At 40.8% G+C, this 24,043-nt stretch overlaps 1 protein-coding gene across 1 annotated transcript in view; it reads right to left on the bottom strand.

The window, feature by feature from the left end:
* Positions 1 to 24,043, bottom strand: part of nav3 (neuron navigator 3) — a 248,969-nt gene continuing 224,926 nt past the window's right edge. Inside the window, 16 exon segments of the mRNA XM_059325699.1 lie at positions 1 to 4,573; positions 6,259 to 6,462; positions 7,375 to 7,493; positions 7,724 to 7,920; positions 8,455 to 8,526; positions 8,637 to 8,791; positions 10,088 to 10,323; positions 10,486 to 10,654; positions 11,883 to 11,978; positions 12,081 to 12,178; positions 14,489 to 14,675; positions 16,552 to 16,705; positions 17,871 to 18,037; positions 18,496 to 18,519; positions 21,854 to 21,978; positions 23,017 to 23,128. Of these exon segments, the coding sequence (XP_059181682.1) occupies positions 4,454 to 4,573; positions 6,259 to 6,462; positions 7,375 to 7,493; positions 7,724 to 7,920; positions 8,455 to 8,526; positions 8,637 to 8,791; positions 10,088 to 10,323; positions 10,486 to 10,654; positions 11,883 to 11,978; positions 12,081 to 12,178; positions 14,489 to 14,675; positions 16,552 to 16,705; positions 17,871 to 18,037; positions 18,496 to 18,519; positions 21,854 to 21,978; positions 23,017 to 23,128 (2,235 nt within the window). The 3' untranslated portion in view covers positions 1 to 4,453.

The raw sequence follows: 24,043 nt of genomic DNA on the forward strand, positions 1-24,043 counted from the left end.
TTGTTTGCTCGTGTGACACCAAATACCATTTATTAGGGCTTTACAAAGACTACAAAATCCTCCAGATGAGTTAAATCACTGTCTCTGTCTATTTACATGATATGTTACATACAAATGTACAAAATATAAAACATTTAAGGACAAATGTTTCACCCAAAAAGAAGAAAACTTTCTCTCAAACCAGAGTAAATGCTATGGTTTTCAACTGAGATGTAACTGCAAAGTGTAAAGTGGGGGAAAAATGACCAGCTGATCATCAACACTATGGTGTGTACACTGTGAACGGTGTCAAAAGTTCTGCTAGCTCGGGAACTCATGGCCTACAACAGGAGTGTTGAGTAGCGGAATAGGGGGTGAATTGTGGTAAAACATGGGTGTAACTGTAGGTAAGGAGCAACCCTTATCATGCAACTACACAGCCTGGCAGACACAAGGCTGGACACGTTGGCCAGATATATGTGCGAACCATCAGAGGCTTGGCTGCAGAGACACGTGTGAAGCTGAACACAGGTAGGATTGTAGAGGATAGGATTGTCCTGAGGTTGTGACAACATGACTTCTTGGTCTCTGGTGGGCTTTGACTGACCAGTAGCACCTGTTGGTTGTTGGTAAATGTATACAGTACGGTGTCAGGTCAGCTTCGGTGCCTCGGGCAAGCCTTACGTGGCGGTAAGCCTGGGTGAAAATGTTCAGAGAGGAAGTGCATCTAAGGAACAACAGGCATTCCTAAAGACGGAGAGGATCCAGAGAATATTATGGCAGGAGGGGGGCATACTGGAAAAGTGCCTATTTTTTTGTTCTCGGTCTGTGATTTTAGTGAATTAAAAACTGTTTCTTACTGTACACCGTATGCCTCCTGCATAGGCAAAACATCCAATCACCACAAGACACACACCTGTTTCTGACAGCGTGTTGAGTTTTTGCATTTCTTTTTTTTTCTCTCTGTTTTCAAAGTACAATAATTTACTCAGCGGGTTAAGCATATTGTAACATCAACAGGGCAGAATGCATCTTTGATTCACTGTGCAAGACTTAAGTATTTACAACCCACCCCGACCTCAAAGTGTGCAAAACCAACCCACTCGTTAAACAAAGAGAGGACAATCAAAATTCAAAATGGCTTCCGTCCAATACACGCATACATAACGGTAAAGGTCTCTTCTCGATGCATCCTCTTTAAAAAGCTTTAAAACATGCTCGTCAGGATAGAAAACCCAAAACAGTTTGGTTGTGCTCCTGTCAGTTCAAGTGAGCCCAGCTCAACTGGGCCAAAAAACAACTAAAAAATACCCCACCCCTTTTTTAAATGTTTTTACAATATTGGTCAGTTTTAAATTCAAATACAGCATCAGCTCTGTTATACTTTTAACTGTCAGAAACAAGAAAGGGCGGTTTGGAGGAGGAGGGAGCAAAAAGGAGACAAGAGAGGCTGCTTTTCTGACTACAAGCAGCTTCTCTGATGTAGCAGGAAGCAGATCATCATCGTCCGACACTAACATCTCTTCTTCTCACTTGGGAGCAGAGGATGCCTCCCAGACTTTTGCACATTTAAGGCAGTGAGAAAGCACCAATATATCATATCATTGTTCCCGTATTCAGCTCTTCGGCCGATCTGGTTAACTTGCATTTCAAAATACTTTGGATTCTTTTTTGGTACCTCATGGACGCAGATGCTGAACATCAATGAGTGCCATAAAGTTCCCAGCAGGACACTGTCAGCTTACATCATTCAAATCAATACTACTGATCCTTTGTTGATTGATCAGCTCTGATTCATATCCGTTTGAGTGAAGGCCATGACATTATTTAAGGTTACTGCTCTTTTGTTACTTTCTGAATGTCATTATTGCAGCAAACCCAGGCTGCTTGTTTCTCCATGCAGGGTAACACTAATGTCGACTAATGTAAGAATTCAGCAAGTCGACAGTTTGGTAAGACCCGCCCCCCTTTGCAACTGTCGCTACACGTGTCAAGCTTTTCCATTCGTGCTCCAAAACAATTAGCAGAATTATCATTCTATATGCTATAGTCCAATTGTTTGTAAACATACATTAACAATGCCACGCATGCCAGTTTCCCAAAAAACTAGGCTGCCAATAAGAACACTGTCATCGCTAAGAAAAGTAGCATGCAAAAAAAGACTAAATATTTTTTTATTTTGCTGTTGAAACGCTGTCTCAGTATTATAACAACTTGTCACTCGGGGATAAGCAAGTATTAAGAAATGTATAAAATAATAATGTAATGTACATGTATAAAAAGAATCAGAGGTAGGTTTAAATACACAGCAAAGCTTTAATCCCAGGAAGAGTTGTAATCTGTTTTCAACATGTCCTGTTGTTCGGTCGGCTGCCAAAACCAAAACCAGTACTAATAAAAGTAATTTTTATACATATACATTACATTATTATTGTATACATTTAAAGAAAAGTCAATAAAGTCAGTGAGAAAATAGTCTTTTCTTGCTAAATATTTTTTTTGTTTTGATCACAGTTTTCTTATTGACGGTCCTTTTTTGCAACCGGCATGCCTCATTGTTAATGTTTGTTTATATATAATTGGTCTACAGGGCTATTTTGTATTTCTTTAAACCAATCATAATATTCTTGGTTGGAGGTAAACCCAAAATGCAGCAACGGTGAGGGAGCAGCTTATGCTGATTAGTCAGACGAGGCTAACGCAACCTCAGATGAATATTGGCTGCTGCAGTGTAAACTTCCCCAAACTCCATAAAGAGCAGCTTAAACTCAGCTACTACTGCAGCTAGTGAGCTAGTCAACATTTGCAGTATAGACTACCACTAGACATCCATACACACCATGTTAACATGTAAAGAAAGCTTGAACGAGTTGCCAGTCGCTTCCTAATGATTGGACAGTCGCTGTTCGAGGGTGGGGCTTAGCAAACGGCCAATGAAAACAGTTCTGTGAGCCTGTTCTCATGGTGCATTGTATGCTATGGATTGACAACAGACTGTGGAGCGTGGAAGGCCAAGAACAACTTAATCTAAGTTTACAACTGTGGTCAGCTGTGCATTGTGATGTTAAGTCTCTGTGTGTGTTTATGGTAGCGTGTGTGTGCACGTTTGGCAGTAAATCAAAGGGAAACATTGGCACTTGTCCATTTTTTTTTCTTCACAGTAGCAATGTGGCTGGGTGCCACACAGACAATGCGCTTTCATTGTGCTTGTTGTTGGCATGCAGGGCAGCGAGGGGCGGCTTTGGCAGTGCCTGACACTGAGGAGGCTCAGGGCAGGAGACCAGCACCATGAGGCTCAACCGACGACTGAGCACGAGGGTTAAGTGCCATATGTTTGCGTGTTCATATGGTATGAAAAACGAATGCTTGTGATCCAAGTTGGGCTGCAGGGCTTTTGCAAATGTCTCAAATTAACCACTTCTGGTACCATCGTGAAGGTGCAGAATTATGTTCAGAAAAGGTAAAGACATCTAAATAAGGTGATTTAGTGGTAAACAATGAGCACGCTCAACAACTCACTCAGGTTAAACAGCTGGTTGTTGACGATGTCAGACATTACTGAGAATCTGAGAGTCTCCATTGTGGCCACCAGAGGGCATTACATCACCTTCAAACACCCAACAGCTTCCTCCCCTTACTTGACTCCCTCAGCAGGTGGGGTCAGAGATGAGATGGTCCCTGGTTGGTATAAACAGTGCCTTGCTAAAGGACACGTTGGCAGGCTGGATTGTTGGTCACATGGGGGCTTGAACCAATCAAAGCCTCTGATTAAAGGACAGTGTCCTCCTGCTGCCTGCGTGTAAGTGCATGAGTGTATATGTGTGTGTCTGTGTGAGAAGCACCTCTGTAAACAAGGAAAGACATAAACAACAGAACCTGCCCACCCCCACCCCCCATTGTAAACATCTGAAGATATATCTGGGATTAAAAAAAAGAAAAGAAAAGAAAAAAGAAAAATCCAGTTGAAACTCTTGGTTTTCTCTTTTTTTCTGACACTTTGGAGACAGACACCCAAAGATAAAGTAATGGGGTGATCTGTGGCTCATCATGGCTGAGCACGAATGTGATTTCCTCCTTAGAAGTTGACTTCAAAAGGAACTACTGCACCTTGTCTGCATACACATATGAAAAGTTGTATTTTTTAAATGTTATACATCCATTAAAAATGACTAGCTGACTGGCTTACTACTGGATGTGATTAAAATATATATGGATCCAACTTGAATGATTTTGAGGACCAAGTTGGCTACTCCTCTTTAAAACTTTTATACTATCATTTGATTTAATATTGCACCATTGTGATGTAAAAATGTGTTTTCTTTCAAATGGCGTGTATACCATTTTGGATAATAAAACTTTTCATACATCATACATCTGTGCATTACAGAGGTGTCTGCTAGTGACGGAGGTTCAGAAGGTTCCCAAGGTTCCCAAGTTAGAGGGGGTCTGGCGTCTCCTGGGGCGACTGTGGGTCTCATAGCGCCGACTCCAGCGAGGAGTCCAGCTGGTCGTCATGGTGACTGGTGCTGTCGCTGTCGCAGCTCTGCGTGCTGGAGTAGTTAGCTGCCTCCTGCAGCCGCAGCAGCATGTTCATCTGAATCACACACAGACAGGAATGCATTAGTGATAAAAGATAATTCATGCAAAAACATATTCAAATAAAACTTTTTAAAAAAGTGTAGTTAGAGAAAAATAATGTATTTTTTATTTTGGGGTGAACTGTCCATTTAAGTTGTTAAAGGTCTTTCTACTACAGTTTTGTTAAGCCTTTCTTATTTTGTTTTTCCTTTGTAGTTTTTAAAGTAATTAAAAGTATTAGTTAGTTCCTCAGTAGTAGTAGTTAGTTGTGTGTGTGTGTGTGTGTGTGTGTGTGTGTATGTGTGTGTGCTTTCTGCCTGTATCTATGTTATTACCTACCTCTATCACTCTACTTTGGTCTGAACCAGAACAGAAATTGTATTTTTTTGTAGATAGCAGCCTGCAAAACCATACTGTACACTAAGGTCACATTCACATATAAAGTCTGGTGGACTCGGCGTGACTCAGTGGTGAAGTTGCAGCATTGTTGTATTTTTCATTTGGTTTGGTTTGGTTTGCTTCCAGGCTGTGCTTTAAATGTACACCAAGCACTGATGTGAGGGAAAGAGCTGACATTTTTTCAAAGCAAGTTGCAGATTTTGCAACAGTTTTTTCACCTTTATGCAGCATTGATCTGCTGTGTGATTAGCCACCATTCTGTCACTAAATACTTTGAAGAAGTGGTTGTTTTTGTGTGTGTGTTCTGTGATCGTCTGACCCTATTTGGATAAGGGCCTTTACTTCATCATGAGACCACGTCTGTCTGTGAGACATTTTTCAAGCCTGCGACACCAGCAAAAACCAAACAGACTATCTGACAAAACACACCAGAGTTCATTTCAAGTGGATCAAGCAGCTCAGGTGGGAATGCCCTCTAAGTAGGCCTAAACTAGTGCAGTGTTCATCTGTTTGGTTGCTGATGAAAGGACTCAGCAAGTGATCCCTTGCAGATAATGTCACCACAGTTTCATGTCGTGTCGTTATGGCGATTAGCTGAATATGTTCTGGTACTACTAACAGTGGAAAACCCTCCTTCCTGTTTCAGTGAAGTGAAGAAATGCTTACTGAGTACACCAAGCACCATACCTACAACACCATTATAAACCTAAGTCCAGTGACTCACAAAACTTTATCTTCATACTTTAAATGTGATAAAAAGCACTTTTAAAATACTTGTGGTAAATGACCATAATAAAACGGCAGAACTTCTCATCCCTGCAACTGAGCTAATGGTCTAAATAATGCAGAAGTGCTGCTGCAGCTGGTGCATTGCTTCAAGTGGTCCTAAAATGAGCCTTGGCATAGCTGCACACCTGCACACCTGCACACCTGCGCGCGCACACACACACACACACACACACACACACACACACACACACACTTGCTTAATCAAGCCAGTTGTTTTTGGATGACTACCCTTTAATTCCTCTCAGGCTGCAATAACCCACATGGAAATTAATTCTCTCACTCTCTCTACCGTCCCTGAATAGTTCAGCCCCCTATCAGTGTGTGTGTGTGTGTGTGTGTGTGTGTGTGTGGACCTAGAATGTGTTCTTAGTAGCTCCACTATTTCTTTTATTTTTTACTTGGAAAGTGCCATGGTAACACTCACTCCAGGTTTATATATAAAATGAATCCGTATTCTGCCAAGTTGTTCCTTGTCTAAAAATGCTGTACATGAAACAGAACTATGTTCCTCACCAGAGGGTCTCCCTCAGTGTCGCTCTGAGACACCTGCTTGGACGAGGCTCCCTCCTTGGATGAGCTGTATCCGTCGTATCCCACGTCCTCCGGCCTCAGCTGGAGCAGTGACTGACCCTCCTGCTGCAGCGAGGCGGCGTTCCATGGATACGTGTCGTTCACCCACTTGGACGGATCCTCCCACGCTGCTCTTTTGCCGTACAGCTGCAGGTGTGTCAAACAGGCAATTACAGTCAGCACTAATTGGAAGGTTATGTGCAAAGGGACAATTAGAGGTGTCCGCCTGCTACTGTCAAACATATATGTGCCTCTTGTGATGTATAGAGACTTTATCCCAAATTGGACACATCTGCAATGCCGCACTTTCCGGTGTTTTCACGGTCATTTCGAATAAGATCGCCACCACCAGTGTAGGTTTAATTGGTATATACATATTTAACAATCTACGTGTGAAATTTAATCTATGTACATGGAGATTTACATGTGAAACTTTGATCAAACAAAAACACAAACAAACTAACCAACTGAGGCAGCGGTAGACCAGAAATGATGTTTTTGTCAATGGAGTCTGGTGGCTTTGAAGAGAGCATAACGGCTTCAGTTCTCCCAGAGTAAATTTAAAAAGTTCTCTGACTTTATTCTCTGGCCAGGAGGCTATTTTCTGCAAGAATTTTACACAGCCAGTAGCTGTTGCTGCTATATTTATATTATGTGAATGTTGTGTACAGTACCTTTAATCTGATTCTGACTGGGGCAGCACTGTTGGTAAAACCCTGACTATGGATAAGTATCTTATACAACCTTAATTAAAAAAAACCCAAACCATCCGTTATAAGTATCAAAAGTAAAAGTACTTATTTAATACAATGTCTTCAGTCGGTATTGTAATATTGAATCAATAAAATTGATGCATCAACATGTTAGCAGTAACTTTAATGATTCAATGAACTGATTTATTCATTTTTATATACTCTTGGATAGTTTAATCTGTAGCGATGCATTTGAATTTAAAAATAAATATTCTGTTTTGTATTTAAAACATTTTCCACCACTATGAATGTGAAACTAAAGCTTTGTCCCGGAGGTATATAATGCAGGTTTAAAATCTTGTAGTACCTGAAGCCCTTCCCTGACAGCCTCCAGCAGGTAGGGCACCAGGGAGTAGTTCCACAGGTCAGTGAACCAAACCCGAGAGCCTTCTACATCCATAGGACAGGACAAGAACAGCCGGGGGCCTGTAGGGACAAAAGAGCCCAGGTGAAGAGTTTTGTAAAGGAAGGTGGAAAGACACAGAGTGGAGAAACAAGAACATCTAACAGGGTTACCACACTCACTTAAACTTTTAATTCAAGCAATAAATCGGCCTAACAGCACAGACACAAGTCAGAGAGACAGAGAGCATGAAAGAGAGAGAGAGAGTGTGTGTGTGTGTGTGTGTGTGTGTGTGTGTGTGTGTGTGACTGACCTATGGTGACATCAGAGGAGCTGTGTGCCTCCAGGAAGCCGTTGAGGTGATGCCAGGTCTTGGGGATCCAGTCGATGATCTTAATCAGGTCATTGCTGCGCATGTTCTTATCGATCTCCGTCTCTATTAGCTTCCGCCGCAGGAAGCGGCCCAGGAAACCTTTGACCGGCTCTGTGTGGTTGGTGCACAGCACCCACCTATGACGGAACAGATGATAAACAGTGAAACAGAAGCAGAGGAGCTAAAAAATCAGCTCAGAATTGAGGCCTATTTCTCATCGAAGCAGCTCAGAATGAAGCGTTTAGGTGTTTATTCCACTTTATTATAATATATTCATAATACATTCGCGATAAGCTTCCCCTAATGACGTTATATTTGCCAAATCATCAGCTAGTCAAACATGCCAAGCAGAAATGATCCCCACTCAGAACATGCATTATAGTCTAATCATTTTCCATTTAACAAGGCTAATTATCCCAGAGATGTAATTAGAGCACTCTCTGTGGAAGAATGCCTTTAGTTTATAGTCTGTGAGAAATAATATGTTGGCAGTGAACATAATATATGACAGGTGAGATGATGCAAAGCAAAATAATAATTTCTCTGTGGAACCAATAACATTTGTACACATTACAAATGTCACTGCAGAGGTCATTATACTATTCTGAGAGGATCCAAACAGGGACATTTCTGTATAATTCAAGGTCGTGGTTAAATTAGGAGTCACAAACCTGAAGTTGTGGTGGAGCTCAAGGTTAGGAGAAGAGGAAACTCCCTGGTTCATGGTCCCAATAACATAAGGGCTGGAAAGAGACAAAGACAACAAAACACAGAATTATTCACAGTAAAAAAAAAAAATGTAATTTTGACATTTAAGTTGTAAATCGTCAGGTTCAGTGCATTTCTGACTCACCATTTGTGGTACTTGCAGTTGAGGAAGCCGTTGAATATGTCGCTGAGGGAGCCGATATGGTGGAGGTTGTCCAGGATCACCACAGTGGGGAGCTCTGTGTCTGTCTCCTCAGAGTTACACTGCTCTGCCAGGTTGGAGAGGTACTGACGCAGGTCCTGGGGAAGAAAGCATTAACAATGTCGTTTTGTAAACATGAAAAACAGCTATAGGTGATGCATGGCATTTTCAGGAGCCTATTATTTAAATGCTGAAGGAAAAAAAACAGAGGAAAGTAGTTATAAAAGGGAAATGTTTTCGAGTCAGTGTGCCAGAATCAAAGGCTTTCTAGTAGAGCTGCAGTTTCATACGAGCATTCAGTAATTAAATATGATTATAGACAGGGAAGTTCATGGTAGAGAGACCAATTTGTACATGCTCAGTGACAGAATGAAAATATACATATTTGAAGGTCTGTTAAAAGGCATAGTTAAGATGTTTTCAAGCTGGGTTGTATGGGTTACTAAGCCATAGTCAGAGTGTGGATACAGTAGATGTTCAAAAAAGCTGGTAGGAGTACCAGCACAGAAGCTAAGAAATGTACTGCTGTGGAAGGGGGCAGCAGCTAAATGTATTTTAGCCAACTAAAATAATCAATATCAGTTTAAATGTACGTTATATCTAGAATATTTTCACCACTTTATCGCCCTTTAAATGGGGGGAACTTAAGGTGATATTTATACTGTCTTCAAAGCCACCAGACCTTATTCACAAAAAAAATAGCTTTATCTCGCAGAACACAAGAGTTGCTGGTCTGCTTCAATTGTATAGTTTGCTTCAATTGTTTAGTTTGCTTCCATTGTTTGGTTTGTTTGTGTTATTGTATGACTTTGGTGAAGTATTTGCACTGACTATTTAAACACCAGAATCAAACAATAACAAACAAAATAACCAATCAAGGAGGTGGTAGACCAGCAGCTCCTGTGGTTTGCAAGTAAAAATTGTTTTTGTCAATGGAGTCTAGTGGCTTTGAAGAGAGTATAGATAATGGCTTCAATTCCCCAATGGAAAGAGCTGTTTAACAGCAAGGCAAAGTGGTCAAAATATTCTAAGTAGAGCGTACTCTAATAATGATATTAAAAGTTTTTAGATGGTTAAAACACAATAAGTTGCTGCCCCCATCCACAGCAGTACATTCCTTATTTGTGTCGGTACTCCTGCCTAGTTATCCAAACGTGCCAACCACCATCTACTGTAGGTAATACACTGACTATTGATATCTCATATAACCCAGCTTCAAAAAAATCAAACCATCTCTTTAACATGTGCATGTGATAGGGCATTCTGGGAGATGTAGGAAGTTACTAAACACACAGTAAGTACTGTAGATAAGGCAGACTAGGTGAGAGTTAACAAACCCAATTCATTTTCAAATTTAAAGAAAGCAGCTTCCAGGTTTGAATTCCTCTTCCTACCTTGCTGGAATTCTGGTCCACGTTGAAGCTGGCCACGTTGTGCTCGGTCACCTTCTGCCCCATCTGGGACATGATGTACTCGGCCAGCTTGGCGGCCAGGAAGGATTTACCGGTTCCGCTGGGTCCTGAGAGGATGATTCGACGATGCTCCATTAACAGGTTGAGGTACCGCTGGATGATGGGCTTTGGGATCAGCGTGTCAAACACCAGGCTGTCTATACTGTTCTCCTTCACACCTAGGAAGAGGACGGGAGGGAAAGGATGGTTGGAAGACAAGAAAATATATGCATTAAGTAACATTTATTTCTCTACTTTTCACTTTCCTTGAGAATCCAAAGCTGGTTTCTATATCATTTGTCATCCTGAAATAGAAACTTGTTGTTTCCTGGCTGCCATACCTTTGAGGTTGACTTTGATGACGTTGTTGTCGCCCACCAGGTAGCCGCAGGGCAGCAGCTCAGGCACTTCGGAGGTGTGGGAGCGAACCACCTCGCCCATCCTGTAGCAGACGATGCTGTCTGAGCTGAGGCCCAGGCTGGTCAGAGGGTCCACCCGGAACACATATTCCTGCAGGCAGGGAGGGGTTAGAGAACACTGGAGACTATTGATCATGCTTAAATATAGACTGTGGTTCTTGTTGTACAACATATCTTTATACTGACGGTGGAGCTTGTTGTGTGTGTCTGTGAATCACACAAAACCCAAAGTAGCTGATGATGGTGTATATTTAAAAAAAACCCTGTTCTTTAACCTTTTTTAATAATTTGTTTCTGAATGTCTTGTTTTCTAAAATTTCACATAACTGATGAAAGCTAAGAAAACCAAAACATGACACAACATTTTTTTTAATTATTTTTATTCAAATGTGCTTTCCTCTAATGCACCTGTTACACATTGAAGTGTACAGAGATTTTTTTGGTAATATTTTTCTTAAACTTCACTTCAGAATATGTGCATGACATAATCCAATTCCAAGAAAGTGGAATCAAATGCATTTAATAAATATGGGCCTTTGTACAGTTGGATTGCTACTGCATCTGTAATAAGAGCACATGCATGACTTTTTTCCATTCGTTTCATATCAAAAATCAGTAATTTAAATTAAATCAATGTCCAAAAGTTCCTGTTAAAAACCTATTAGAATAGGCACATGGCAAATCATCTAGACAACATTTACAACCACCTCTAATAGGACCAGAGGGAAACATATGCAGAATGTTTTATTCTAATCAAAGCATAGAATGCTGAAATTTTATTTACTAAGTTTATTAAAGCGATAAAATACAGCACCATTTTGTGTGCTTGGTGCGAAAACATTTTTAATGGAAGTGTGTGTAAAAAGTCTCCTGTTTAGAAATAAAATAAAGTAAATGATTGATTCATTTACATTCATGGAAAAAATATTAGACCACCCTTGATTTCTAGCTGATATCTAGCCATTTTCCATGGTTTTCTTGATCATAACCAAAGAGAGAAAGAAAACCATGGGAAATGTCTATATATCATATAATCAGATATCAGCTCTTAAATTAAACTCTTATGAGCTATTTTTGTTGTTATCATTATATTTTTCCAAACAAATGTACCTTTAGTTGTACCAGGCATTAAAATGAACAAGAAAATGAAGAAAACTATGCATTTTTTCCATGACTTTATGTTATAATTCTTATACCATGGCATACTGTGAAACCAGTAAACTTCTGCAACTCTACATGTGTGCCTTTTCCTGCTGAAACAATTCACTGTTTCTTTATAATAACACCTCATCTGAACCTACATGCAGCCATGTATTTACCTTGAAGAGGCGTCGAATGACCCCATCCAGGACGTCCCACTTGGTTTTCCCACTCACACCTATAGAGCCAATCAGGTACGCGTGGCTTTGTGTACCCTAAACAGAGTCAAAAGGATGAAAACAGCAGAAGTCAGAACAAATAACACCACATTGGTTTGATCTGGACGAGGAGGAGATAAAAACTCTTTATCCACTAACCTTGGTGGTATATGGCCCACTGCTGATGGTGACCACTATTCGCACACTCCGGCCCTCTTTGCGTAGATTGCCCTCGAAGCTGTCATCTAGCAGAATATCTGAAAACAGAACTTTCTGTTAGGAAACACAAGCAACTTGAAGCTGTCAGAAGTTTGATTCATTATAAACAAACTCTTACTCTGCCCGCTGGCAAATTACAGCTGGAAATGGACAAACAGACTCCAAAGCAAAAGATAGCTAATGGGTTTCTTTCATGCGATAATTACTTTTACATTTAATCAATGTTTTCATACAGAGAGTTTTCTAGTGAGTGCACAGAATGATAATGTAAGAACGACAGTGTGTTAAGAAATTAAATCAGAGGGAGAGAAACAAAGAGCTTTGAGAAGAATATGTCGAGACGGAAAAACATTTAAAAGGCGGAAATTGTTGAGAGTTGAATCAGTAAGAGGATAGGGACTAGTGACTGCAGTTCAAGGGGACAAAATCATTAAGTAACCAAGAGAAGAGACAGCTGTTCTCAAAGAAATAAATTACTATAACACATTTTATATTGGTGCCATTTTTCACCAACAGCAAATAGCACAGCTAAGTTGATGAGTTGCTGCTCATCAGTGAATAAATATCACAATGGGTCAATAGATTTCGTCATTTTTCACCAACACCAATGAAGTTCTTTTCAGATTTTTGTCATCTCTGTGCCAGGCTTTCTGAAGTTTTAATTCAAATGTATTTTTCTACATACACGGCATAATATCTCCTAAGTTGCTATGACAAACTTGTTAGTAAACAGTTGCCTATTTACATGTCCAATAGACAAGCAGTAACATTTCCATTCAATGGGAGAATGTAAGTCCAGTACTCACTCTGCTACTAGCTCTATGTTTGGTCTCCTCCTCCAAACTCCTGGAAAAAATATGTGGCTATTTAGCTGCTAAATGCTCCACTTAGTTTTCACACAGAGATAGTGCAATACTGCCGCAAAGACGATCCACCATTATGATGGCTTTGCATTGAACCAAACAATGCCAGCATTATGCCAGCCAGTATGGAGTTGTATATACTGAAGCATGCTGGTGTCGACATGTTAAACAAGGGAGAACAAAAAGAGCCTCGGCAGTTTTGGCGTCTGTCTCTTTAAAACCCCATCCTGTAAAAGCTGTTCTATCGTATCTGTGCTCTCAGCATCTCTGCACCATCATTGCAGCTGGGAAATGACTGTAACAACCCTGTATTATATAGGTAGACTTTCTACCTATATATATAGTATACATTTGTGACATGCAGGAGTCCTGACGGCTGGCACATTTTCTGAATACAGGTTGTGTATTTCTCAGTGGATTGATCATTTTGATACTTTACCAGGATTTATATAGCACTAAGAGTTGCTTTATAATGAAGAAGAGAAATGGAAATGTCTCTTTTTACAATCTTGGACTATCAGGGACTACTACTTGCAAAGGGTGCAAAATAACAAACAATGCAAAGACGCTCCACTTTGTCTGTAACCAAGTTTCCACTTGTGCAAGTTACACTTATTTGTTTCCTGCCACCTTTAAACTTTGACAACAACCGCACCGCTAACAACTCCCACCATAAGTCTCCCTTTATTCTCTTTTTCCCAGACTCCATTTTGGAAAGGGAAGGAGGTACTTTGTATTCGGCTCGCTTCCCTTAGCTGAAGGCTCTGTGTTGGGGTGATAACGGCCCGTTGGCCCACTCGTCTTCCCACGCGTCACTGCCCCCGGCTCATCCCTCCATCAATTAATGAGGGCCCGAGTCCTCGGAGAGAGCTGCGCCTTCTATGTTAATTACAGGACATGTGAGAGGGACAAAACTCTTTCACTTGTCCAATGGAGCAGGCCGGGAGAGATTTTCAGCACGCTCCTGCTGCGTCGCCAGCCCTCGCAGAAGAGAGAGCAGCTATTTCATCATTTCATGCAGCTCCTCCGGATCATTTCTCTCCCAAACACAATTCTCACACATTTATTGAGGCAAGTGTGGAGAGAGCTAATCCAACTTGATGCCATAGAAAAAAAAACTTCTGCCCTGAGAGCTGCTGCACACCATAAAGTGTGTCCTACGGCTTAACCAGACATAAGAACATGGCACTGACAATGCCATACTTGGAGGTTTAATTCTTAAAAGCTGAATACACCTGCCAACAGCTGTGAATGGAAAAAAGAACCAACTTGTCCTTGGAAAAACTATTTCTGGGGGGATTCTGTTGAATACTCAGTCCTGATTGGCAGGTGAAAGCTTCCTGAGATGTATTATTTTGGCTTGTCGAGACCTAAAGTCTATTTGACTCACGATTACTGCTCTCACTCCTCAGAAACAACTACAGGCTGCTGACACTGATTTACACAAACACTTGAGATGGACACCAGCGCTGACAGTGAACTGACCTGACATGATGGTGTCAGTGATGTTGAGGTTGTTAAGCGACAGCCCCAAGGACTGACGGGAGGAGGAGGAGGATGTGCTGGAGGTCTCGGAGGGCGGCCGCGCTGTCTTGACGGGCGTGGCGGTTGGCGTGGCGTTTCCACTGGACTTGAGACGATCGTTCTCTGCTTTCAGCGTCTCGATCTCATTCTGTTTAGTGACAAAATAATGAAAATTAGACAAAAACAATATCCGAATTCAAAGAATAAAACAGCAGACGGACGTTTTTTCTTCATCCAGGCTGGCCACTGTTGTTATTCTGAATCAGTAAGCAGCTTTTTGATCTTCAAGGCTCTCTTTGTACTGAAGGTTAAGTCTCAGATAAGGAGCCCTACATGAGCCGCAGATCTGAGACGAGACTATAGGCTTTTACAGGCGAGGCATTCCACATCCACAAAGACCCACTTAACTGAGACATTTATGGTGATATTCTTTGAACATGAGCTCCTTTTTAAGAATATGAAATGACGCAGCAACTCTGAACATAATACTTTGAACTGATGGGTAGCGTCTCATTTCAATACATCAATGGGAATGATACAAATAAATCAGATATGCGTATTTGCAGGCAGGAAACTTTGCATCTTTTTTTCAGCTTTACGGGCAATTAAACAATTTCATTCCACCTCTCTGTAGCGTGTTCACCTTGACAGCTTGTTTAAAGGACAAGTCATTCATTAATCGCCAGTTTTGGAGGTGATGCGGCATGCTGGCTCAGTGAGATTTGTGATAGCTGGAAAGCTAGCTGGCAAGTATCCTAGTGTTCTCAGTTCTCCTGGTTTTATTTCCTTTGTATTACTGTTCCGAAAATGTTCTCACTTAAAGCAAAAGTTCTGTTGAGAAATAAGCAATATCACAAACTACAATTTAAAGGCATAGTTTTGGATTTTGAACACTAAGTTGTACGAAATACTATTAAGCTTACTTTTCCTAGCTCCGGTGTCAAAGTTCTGATCGTAGAATAGATAGTTCCAGTAAGCTGGCAGGGTCACCAAACTACAAGTTTTTTTACTCACCAACTACTCCACAAAACTACATGTCAGTAAAAGGTCACCCATTACACCACAAAACCATGCACCTCATGCATATCAGAAACCAACTTCCCTTGGCACGATTTTGTTTCACTGGAGCTCGAAAAGTAAGCTAATAGCTTTGCATCCACTACACTACTGGCAAATACTTTAAACAACTTAATGTCCAAAATCCTGAACTATCCCTTTAATAGCTTATTTACAATAATGTTAGATGTATATGTAGACACATTATGAGAGGCTATGTGTTAGTGTATGTGTGTTAGATTAGCTACTTTTTATTTAGCCCTCCTGGTTCCCTCATCAGCCTTCCAATAACTCACTGAATGCAGTGCTAACTTCCTAACTGGTAGCAGCTGTCATGCTCCAGTGCCTTAAAGGAGAGCAACAAATAAATTGGACGGACAGAGCCAAGGTTTGCCTTTCTGAGCCTTGAGAAATAAAACCTTTCTTTGTCAATGTGATGCCACTGAAGAAAACTGATGGTTTAACATGGCCAAAGAATGTGTTAAAAGGTTGGTAAATCAAGCAGCAACCTCCAAGTCTGAAATGTGAAGCAAATGTGGGTGACCCTTAAACCTGCATTATTTCTAATGGTCAGCAGGGGGTGACTCTACTGTCAGCAAAAAGAAGTGAGATTGTATGAAAGTCAATGAAAAAATTACTCTATTTCTCATTTGATTTATTACCTTAGTGAACATATTCCTAATCAATTTATGTTGTCAATTGCAGACTCAAGTCTTCTGATAGCATCATGTATGTTTTTGTTATTATTATTGATTATTATGGTCCCATTTAGAGTGAAACAGATGATAAAGCAGGGTATGCTTTATGCTTTTTTGTTATATCCAGCTAACTAAATCCAGTATTATATTTAGATCTAAGTTCTTCACCACCATAACATCTCCTCACAAATCGACATCACCTTTTCAAACATGAATAGATTACCACAGGTCAAAACAACCTTGACTTGCGTTTAGACAGTTTAATCTCACCTGCATGCGGTTCATGGCCTCCCGGATCTGGTCCAAGTGGTGAGCGGAGCTAAGCGCCTCCAAGCGGATGTCTGTCAACTTGAGCTCTTTCTCCCTCAGCTCGTTCTTTAGCTGGAGGATGACTTCCGCCTCGGCTTCGGTACATTCGCACAGCCTGGAACCGAGATTACACACAGGGAGGAGGGGGGGGTCACCTCAAGGGTTATACCAAACACACACACACACACACAAACACAATCTAGAGAGAAAATATACACACTTAGAGGAAACAGGAGAGATAAAGTTCAGAGGGAAGCTGGAGTCAATGGTTAAAACTGCACAGGCTGGGGCAACATGGATGTGAATGGGGATCTGGGACATTTGGGACAGCGAATCCACCCCCATTTACAACACTTCCCTTTTACTTACAATGCCTCCCTAACACAATTCACAACTATAGAAGAAATGTTGCTGTTATACTGAGGTCCTTCTTAAGTGTAGGGCACAGAGCTGGTGCTGTGGTAGGAGTCCCATCATCATGAGTCAGTTATTTTTTGTAATAAACAAGCAGAGATCCAATACAATAACTAGAGTTAGATGCAGTGCTATTTTGCTATTTCAAAAACATGACAAGAATGTGTCACACGCGTGTAATTCACTGTGTGAAATTCAAAAATGGACACGTCCACATGTTCTGCCCCTGAGAATATCATGGCTTATCTCACTCGCTGCCACAGAGCCCAGCACAGTCCTTGCATGCTTGGTGCAGGTTGGTAAAATAGCCACATGTTTTCCCTTTCACAGTAACACCGAGCTAGTTTGTTTTGGTATGCGCTTATCCTTTTCACCCCTTTATTCACACGACTTCTACTTGTCATGCACCGGACACCTCAGAGGTCCTGGTTCAGTTTGTGAACCAGAGAGATCATCACCTCTGACATGTCGAGCTGTTTACGGCACTAAGATGCAGAAGAAAGTCACACCAACACACCCCACTGCACACACACTCCCTGGGAGCATGCCACACAGTGCCTATTACCGAGATCTGTGCTTGTAGACCACGTGACCGTTTTGCTTTTTCTTTGGCGTCCAAATAGGGGAGGACTTGCTATCGCAAACGCACTTGCTACAGCAGGAGAAACGTTAAAGAAAAGGATGAACAGAGAGGTCGGAAAAGAGGTATAAGAAAGGTGAGGTGAGGATTAACAGAAATATTTGAAAACAATAAAAAAAAAAATACGGTGATAAGAATTTAGACAGAGACGATTTATATGCAATGATATATACAAATATGTACAAGGGGAGAGAATTATGTAGTGGATGCATGTGTAAAAACTCACTCTGTGGTAGATGGTGAAGAATGCAGTGTGGCGATGCTGCCTTGCCTGTTGTCATGCTGCAGTTTTGGCGAGGAGGGAAGCGAGTCGGTCATTTCCTCCATCTCGTCATGAGCCGACTGGGATTTGGTTTTCTTCTTGCTGAATGCCTGCTTGAAGGAGCTGCGTAACTGCAAGACAGACAACACAAATACATGTCAGTTAGACGTCAATAACGCCACACACCAACCTTTGCTTTCACATCATGATAAGTTCTGGTGACATCACATCCTGCCAGATCAGGAAGTCACTCTGTGTTGTTTCCAAGCAATGGTCACTGTCTGGTTTAGGTAAAGAGGGAGGCAAGAAGCAAGGCCGTAAGTAGAGATGTAAATGAGAGAAAGGGGGGACCAGGCTTTTTAATGACCCTAAAATTAGGGATGAACAGGCAATCAAAATGAACAAGGAAAAGGAAGAGGAGGTACAAAGGGAGGGTAGCCGTTTCCATGCCGATGTTTCCAGAAAAGGGGAAGAAGAGGTTGCTCTGAGAGGGGGAGAAAGGAGGAATGAAGGAGCAAAGAGAGGAAAAGAAGGGAGCACGGGGAGTAACCACAGCACACACACAGAAGACACTCTGGGAGCCACTGACCTGAGCCGGGATGGAATCAGCCACCTGAAGATGCAGAACACACCCAACGTTAAGCCACACAAACACACACTCCTCACATCACCCTCCAACAAGAAACCCTCTGCTTGATATAAAGACAAATGCTGTTAATATGTCTGATTTATTGAGCATTTTATTTTTAGCAAATACAGTAATTGCTGTTGCAAGGATGATGATTATGAAGATGATTTCTGTTATGAGCATGCTAATCATCCATCTTATCTTCGTGTTGTCTGATAGAGCTATTCACATCCATGTTTATCTTTAGATTTCTAACAGTATATGGGATGCTATATGAATTTCCACAACCAGGCAAAGCTATGAGTAAATTCCCATGTTTTGTTATCATGGTAGTTTGGTGCATTCTGATACAGTAATGAAACATGTAGTTACAGTTGCGTGAAATCAACAGGACTTTAATCATGCTCAACAAAACACACAAACACAGCACATTCATTCATTCAATTTAATTCTGGGAAAGGCTCCAGCACCCCTGCCACCCAGAGTAGAAGCAGCTATAAAAAATGAATGGATGTGAAATATTGATTTCATCATACAGTACATGACCAGTCATTTCATGTTAGTGTTAAAGGTTTCAATGGGCGGTCCTGGTGTTTACATGGCATGATATGCAATACAATACAAATTTTATTTTTCATACAATTAAACAATGTTTAAACCTGTTTGGTCAATTTTATACGGTCACTTTGGATGACAGAAGCTGAACATTTGTACCCTTGATCCATTACTTTAAGCTAGCTATTTAAGCTATTCATCCATTGCTTCTTGCTAACTTTCTCTTCTGTTTGTCTACTACCTACTGTAGCAAGTTCGACCACATATCTCTTACTATTAGCTACCTATTTCATCTATTTATCTGATATGTTTAATGCTAGCTATTTAGACAATTGTTTAGACAATTTAGACATTAGCTCAGTATTTCAAATCTTTTTACATACATTTAACATATTTAAAAGTATTTATCCGTTATTTTAAGTTAAATGATTAAAAAGTTAACCATTACTTAGCTATTTCAACCATTTATTTACTTCTAGCTAACTGTTTCCACCGTTTTATTATTTTAGCTAAGTTTTTCATGCTTTTATCCAATACATAAAATGCTAGCTAGTTCAATGATTTATCTGTTACTTTTAGCAAATGGTTTAGTTCATAATTATTTGATTATTTTAATTATTTTAATTACTTAGCTGACTTATACAACCTTGTGTCTATTAAACTACTTTAAGTTTACTATTTCAACCATTTGCAATACTTTAAGCTAACAGTTTCGACTTCTCTGCTAGCTTGCTGACTAGTTTCCATGTGCTGTCAGTTGGAACCCAAAGTGCACTGGTGTTTATTTGTATTTATTTCTAAATAAGCTGAACTACTCTAAAATTTTCCCACGTACGCCCTATCAACTGCACTATTACCCCCTGGGATACAAGTACTGGTTCCTGGTTAGGAATCACTGCCCTCCCATTCATTATGCCATCCTTCTTCTGCCTCTCTGTCAGCATGATCTGCTGCTTTCCTGCTTGCTCTTCACTCAGTAACCTTACTTGAACCCTGTCCGCGTCTCCAACCATGTGTGCACTGAGGCAGATTTTATGCAAATGAATAATTAATTGCTGCTTAAATAAGGGATTGATTTGTATTCATGAGCCTGACTTGAAGTTTTGGGGGTCTCACTTAACATAGCAGGCTAGGGTGTCACTTTTAGTGGTGAACCTTTGGGCTGTAAGCATGCATTTCATTTCAAGGGCAGGCGTTTTGCATTGCAGCAGAGAGTGAACACTGGCTCTGGCTCTGCACTGTTTGGCTGAGACGGAACTTCTAATATGTCATCTGTCTGACTCAGGGGGTTGCAGCAAATAACAGCTCTCCAGCCAGGGACACTGAGCTGCTATTGTTGAGTGAAGCAAAGAAGGGAAAAATAGAGAGAGGGAGAGAAGAGAGCTCTATGATTGTGGATGTGAATTTTTCAATAGTTTGGCTTTTTTTCTTTTGTTGTGTGGGTACTGGTGGACATCGTCCTCGGTAAAACAGGAAACAGGAGATGGGTAATGCTTAAAGCGAACATCCAAAGCTAGACTGCAGCACCAAAAGAGGTGCAATTACATCTTGGGCATTTTGGCAACTTGAGCCACAAATGAAGTGTCTGTTTTTCCCAAGAAGAGAAATAAGTTAAAGTGAACTTTGTGGAAGACTTTGAGCCTTTTAGACAAGTCAAGTTGAGCAACTGAAGGACTAAGCTTAACCTCTGGGCACCTATTGCACTAGTCTCAAACTGAACTTCAGTATCAATGATGTAAGTGGCCACTTTGCCTCTTTTCCACCTAATTTACATGCTGTCGTCACTGTACATGAAATTCAAAGTGCGTCTCAAACAGTAATTTCAGGGTGGTTGACTCCTCTCCTCGACCTCTCTGTTAGCCCTCACCACTGGATGGCACCTAAGTACTGTAACCTAGCAACGAGGATATGATGGCAGACTGTGATGCTGTTAAGCAAGAGGTGAATCCAATTTAATGACTTATGAGAGTCCGAACATGCTCTGCTCCCAACCTGAAAAGGGTTCAAACACAAAAACACTTTTGGTTTGTGAAGGTAAGTAGTGTCTTGATTACAAGCAGTGACTGGTTCGAAATTGGACCAACCAATCCACAAGCTGGATCAGTTATACAGCTGCGCAAACTCACTTACACACCTGATTCACAAGAGATGAAAGAAGGAAGGAGAATGGGGATACAGATCAATACAACAATACAAATTGCTATTCGGGGTAGATTTGATCATACTTGATTTGAAGAGTCGCAACCAAACTCAGTCATCCTGAGCTCATGATTAGGTTGAGCCATATTCAGGATATCGAGAGTATTCAGTGGATTCCACCTTTATGTTTAAGGCTTATTTCGAAGCTCTTTCAATGAGTGCAACAATACAATAAAGACATTTAATCTTTTAATGCAGGCATATACACTATATTTGAACCAGATTTACTGCCACTGAATTATTCATGCGTTTAAATTTGGAGTCTCTCACCACCTAATCCACCTCCTAAACAACGACTATACATGCTCTGTTGCAACTGACTGGGCAGGTTTGGTGTGAAGACACCTGAATAGCAAAACCTGTAGAGTCACTGGAATTCAAGTCAGCTGTTAAGTAGCAGAGTGAATTGGTTGGTGAGCTTTTTACAGTTTTTTTGTCGTTTAAGATTTTTGGGCAGTTTGGCGGGCCATGTCTGAGATTTCTTTGTTTGTCAATTTTTGGACTCAGCCTTTCTTCAAAGCTTTTGTCTCACAATGATGACAGTTTCTTTAGTTCCACCACCTACCCAGCTCTTCTTCTTCTTCTTTTTGTCTTCGGCGTCCTTGCCCAGACTGCCCATGCTGGAATGACTAGCTGCGCTGTTAATACTGGACATGCTTTCTGACGAATGCTGCCGTCTTATCCGCAGGTCTGGAAATAACAGACAAAATCTTCCTTAGTGCACTGAAAAGATGAGATACTGTGCATGTACTAAAGTGTTCTTCAAACTTTTGTCTAATTTTTTCTATGAACTAATAATCGATAACATTCTTGTCCTGGTTAATTTGGTGACACCAGTATTACAGGTGCAATCACACACTGAGGTTTAATAGTACGGCAAAACTCACATTATTTTGATAAATAAGATACCTAAAAAAAATTACACACACATTTGTAATTACAAATTTGTAATTACAAATGTGTTGCATTTCCTGTGACTACTTCACAATAAAAGCCAACCTGTGTTTTTCAGGTAAAACTAGCTACAGTAAGATGTTGTCGGGTTAGCATTAGCACTATCAAATAGATAAAATTAGCGACGTTACATTCAGGGATTGTTTCCTATGAATTCCTTGAGCATGTAACTGCAACTACAAGGAACTTTTATTAAGTGTTGATTTGTCGTCCCCTGTGGACAAAAGCTGTAGTTTTTCCATGAGGACCACCACCTCGTGTTGTATATATCTTAATCTGGCTGTGGGAAATAAAGACACAATTGAGTTTTTCTGTTCTTTGATCTATTCTTTACTTTTCTTCTTTACCGATCTTGCTCCAGTATCAACCATATCCTCTACATAAACTGCTATTCCAATCTTGCTTATGTACGTCATATAGAGGCTTCAGAAAGAACTTGAGGCCACTTAAAAACTACTTATAGTTGCTTTAATGTTCTGCTATGTTGGGTCAGCTTGGTTTGATACACAACAATGAAGAGGTTGTATATCTAAAAAGGTAGTTTCACAAAAGTGTTTGCACATATGAATTACGTTGTTTCTATGACTAATCAAGGCTTTCCAAAAGTAACCTATACAGCACAAACACTTCAAGTATGAGCGGTTCAATTCCCCCTGGGTCCAATCAGGCTATAAATACATCTACGTATAGAACACTAAGGCATCTAAGGCCACCTCAGAACATTGTTATTGAAGAGAAGTTTGGTCCAACATCTCGTGCTGGTTTGGTGGTTACCTTTGTGCAGGTGGTCAGGGCCGTTGAGCGCCACCTGGATGGCAGTCTGGGCGTCAGTGTTCTGAGTCTTCAGCGTCTCTATAGTCTCCCTCAACTCAACCAGCTCAGACTCCTGCAGAGAGAGACAGTTTTTAGACAAGGATGACGCACCAAAAACAGTTTGGCAAAATGTGCGGAGCTTCGTCACTGCAAACAAATTCCTAAATTTGGTTTTGGCATTTTATTCTGTGGGAGTGAATGAGAGGCAAACATGAAGAGAGGGTATTTTGAAGAAGAGAGGAGTCTCCCAGTGGATTTGCCCCAACCCCGGCACCACCTGCTTGGAATAAAAAAAGCTCTTCTCTGTTGAACCAACACGATCAGATAGAGGGAGTCTCCCATTCTGCCATACCCCAAAACCCACTGAGGGCTGCAGATAGGGTTTCTGCTTTAATTAAAAGTTGGGACAGCCTTGTTTAACAAAGACATCCCACCAGATCCCAGTCTGCTTTAATTTATAGAGGATTAAGAAGCTGCCAGGGCTCGTCAGCACTCTGTGTGTGTATGTGGGTGTGTGAACAGAGGGAAGTATTCATAATTTGTGGTAGGGATATATCTTCAAGCATATTGCTGCTGCTGCTGCGGTGGCTGTGTGATCAGTGTTTCGCTGTAATTCAAGCTCTTTTAAACCTCCTGTCGGTCAAAAACTCGACTTGTATAAAAATGGAGAAAAATAGACCGGGAAGCAGATAGATTCTAGGGGATTTTTTTTTGGAGAATACACTGATTTCACATGGTTTTTGGGCTGAAATATGCAGGACTCTTGAATGCCCGCGCACTTTTACATCATATGTACTTTCAGCAACCTTTGGTTAAGGTTAGGAGTAAAATTAGAGAAAAATTCAAAGAACAACTAAAACTTTAATTAGAAAAACCTTTGGTGAAAATGAAAACTCCACTAGAAACCTTTCATATGGGTCAGGAACGGAACATAAAGATAAAATATCCATTAATGTACAGCTGCTGACCTCTATATTCCTACGTTCCA

This window comes from Centropristis striata, chromosome 22, assembly GCF_030273125.1.
Source record: "Centropristis striata isolate RG_2023a ecotype Rhode Island chromosome 22, C.striata_1.0, whole genome shotgun sequence".
Lineage (NCBI taxonomy): Eukaryota > Metazoa > Chordata > Actinopteri > Perciformes > Serranidae > Centropristis > Centropristis striata.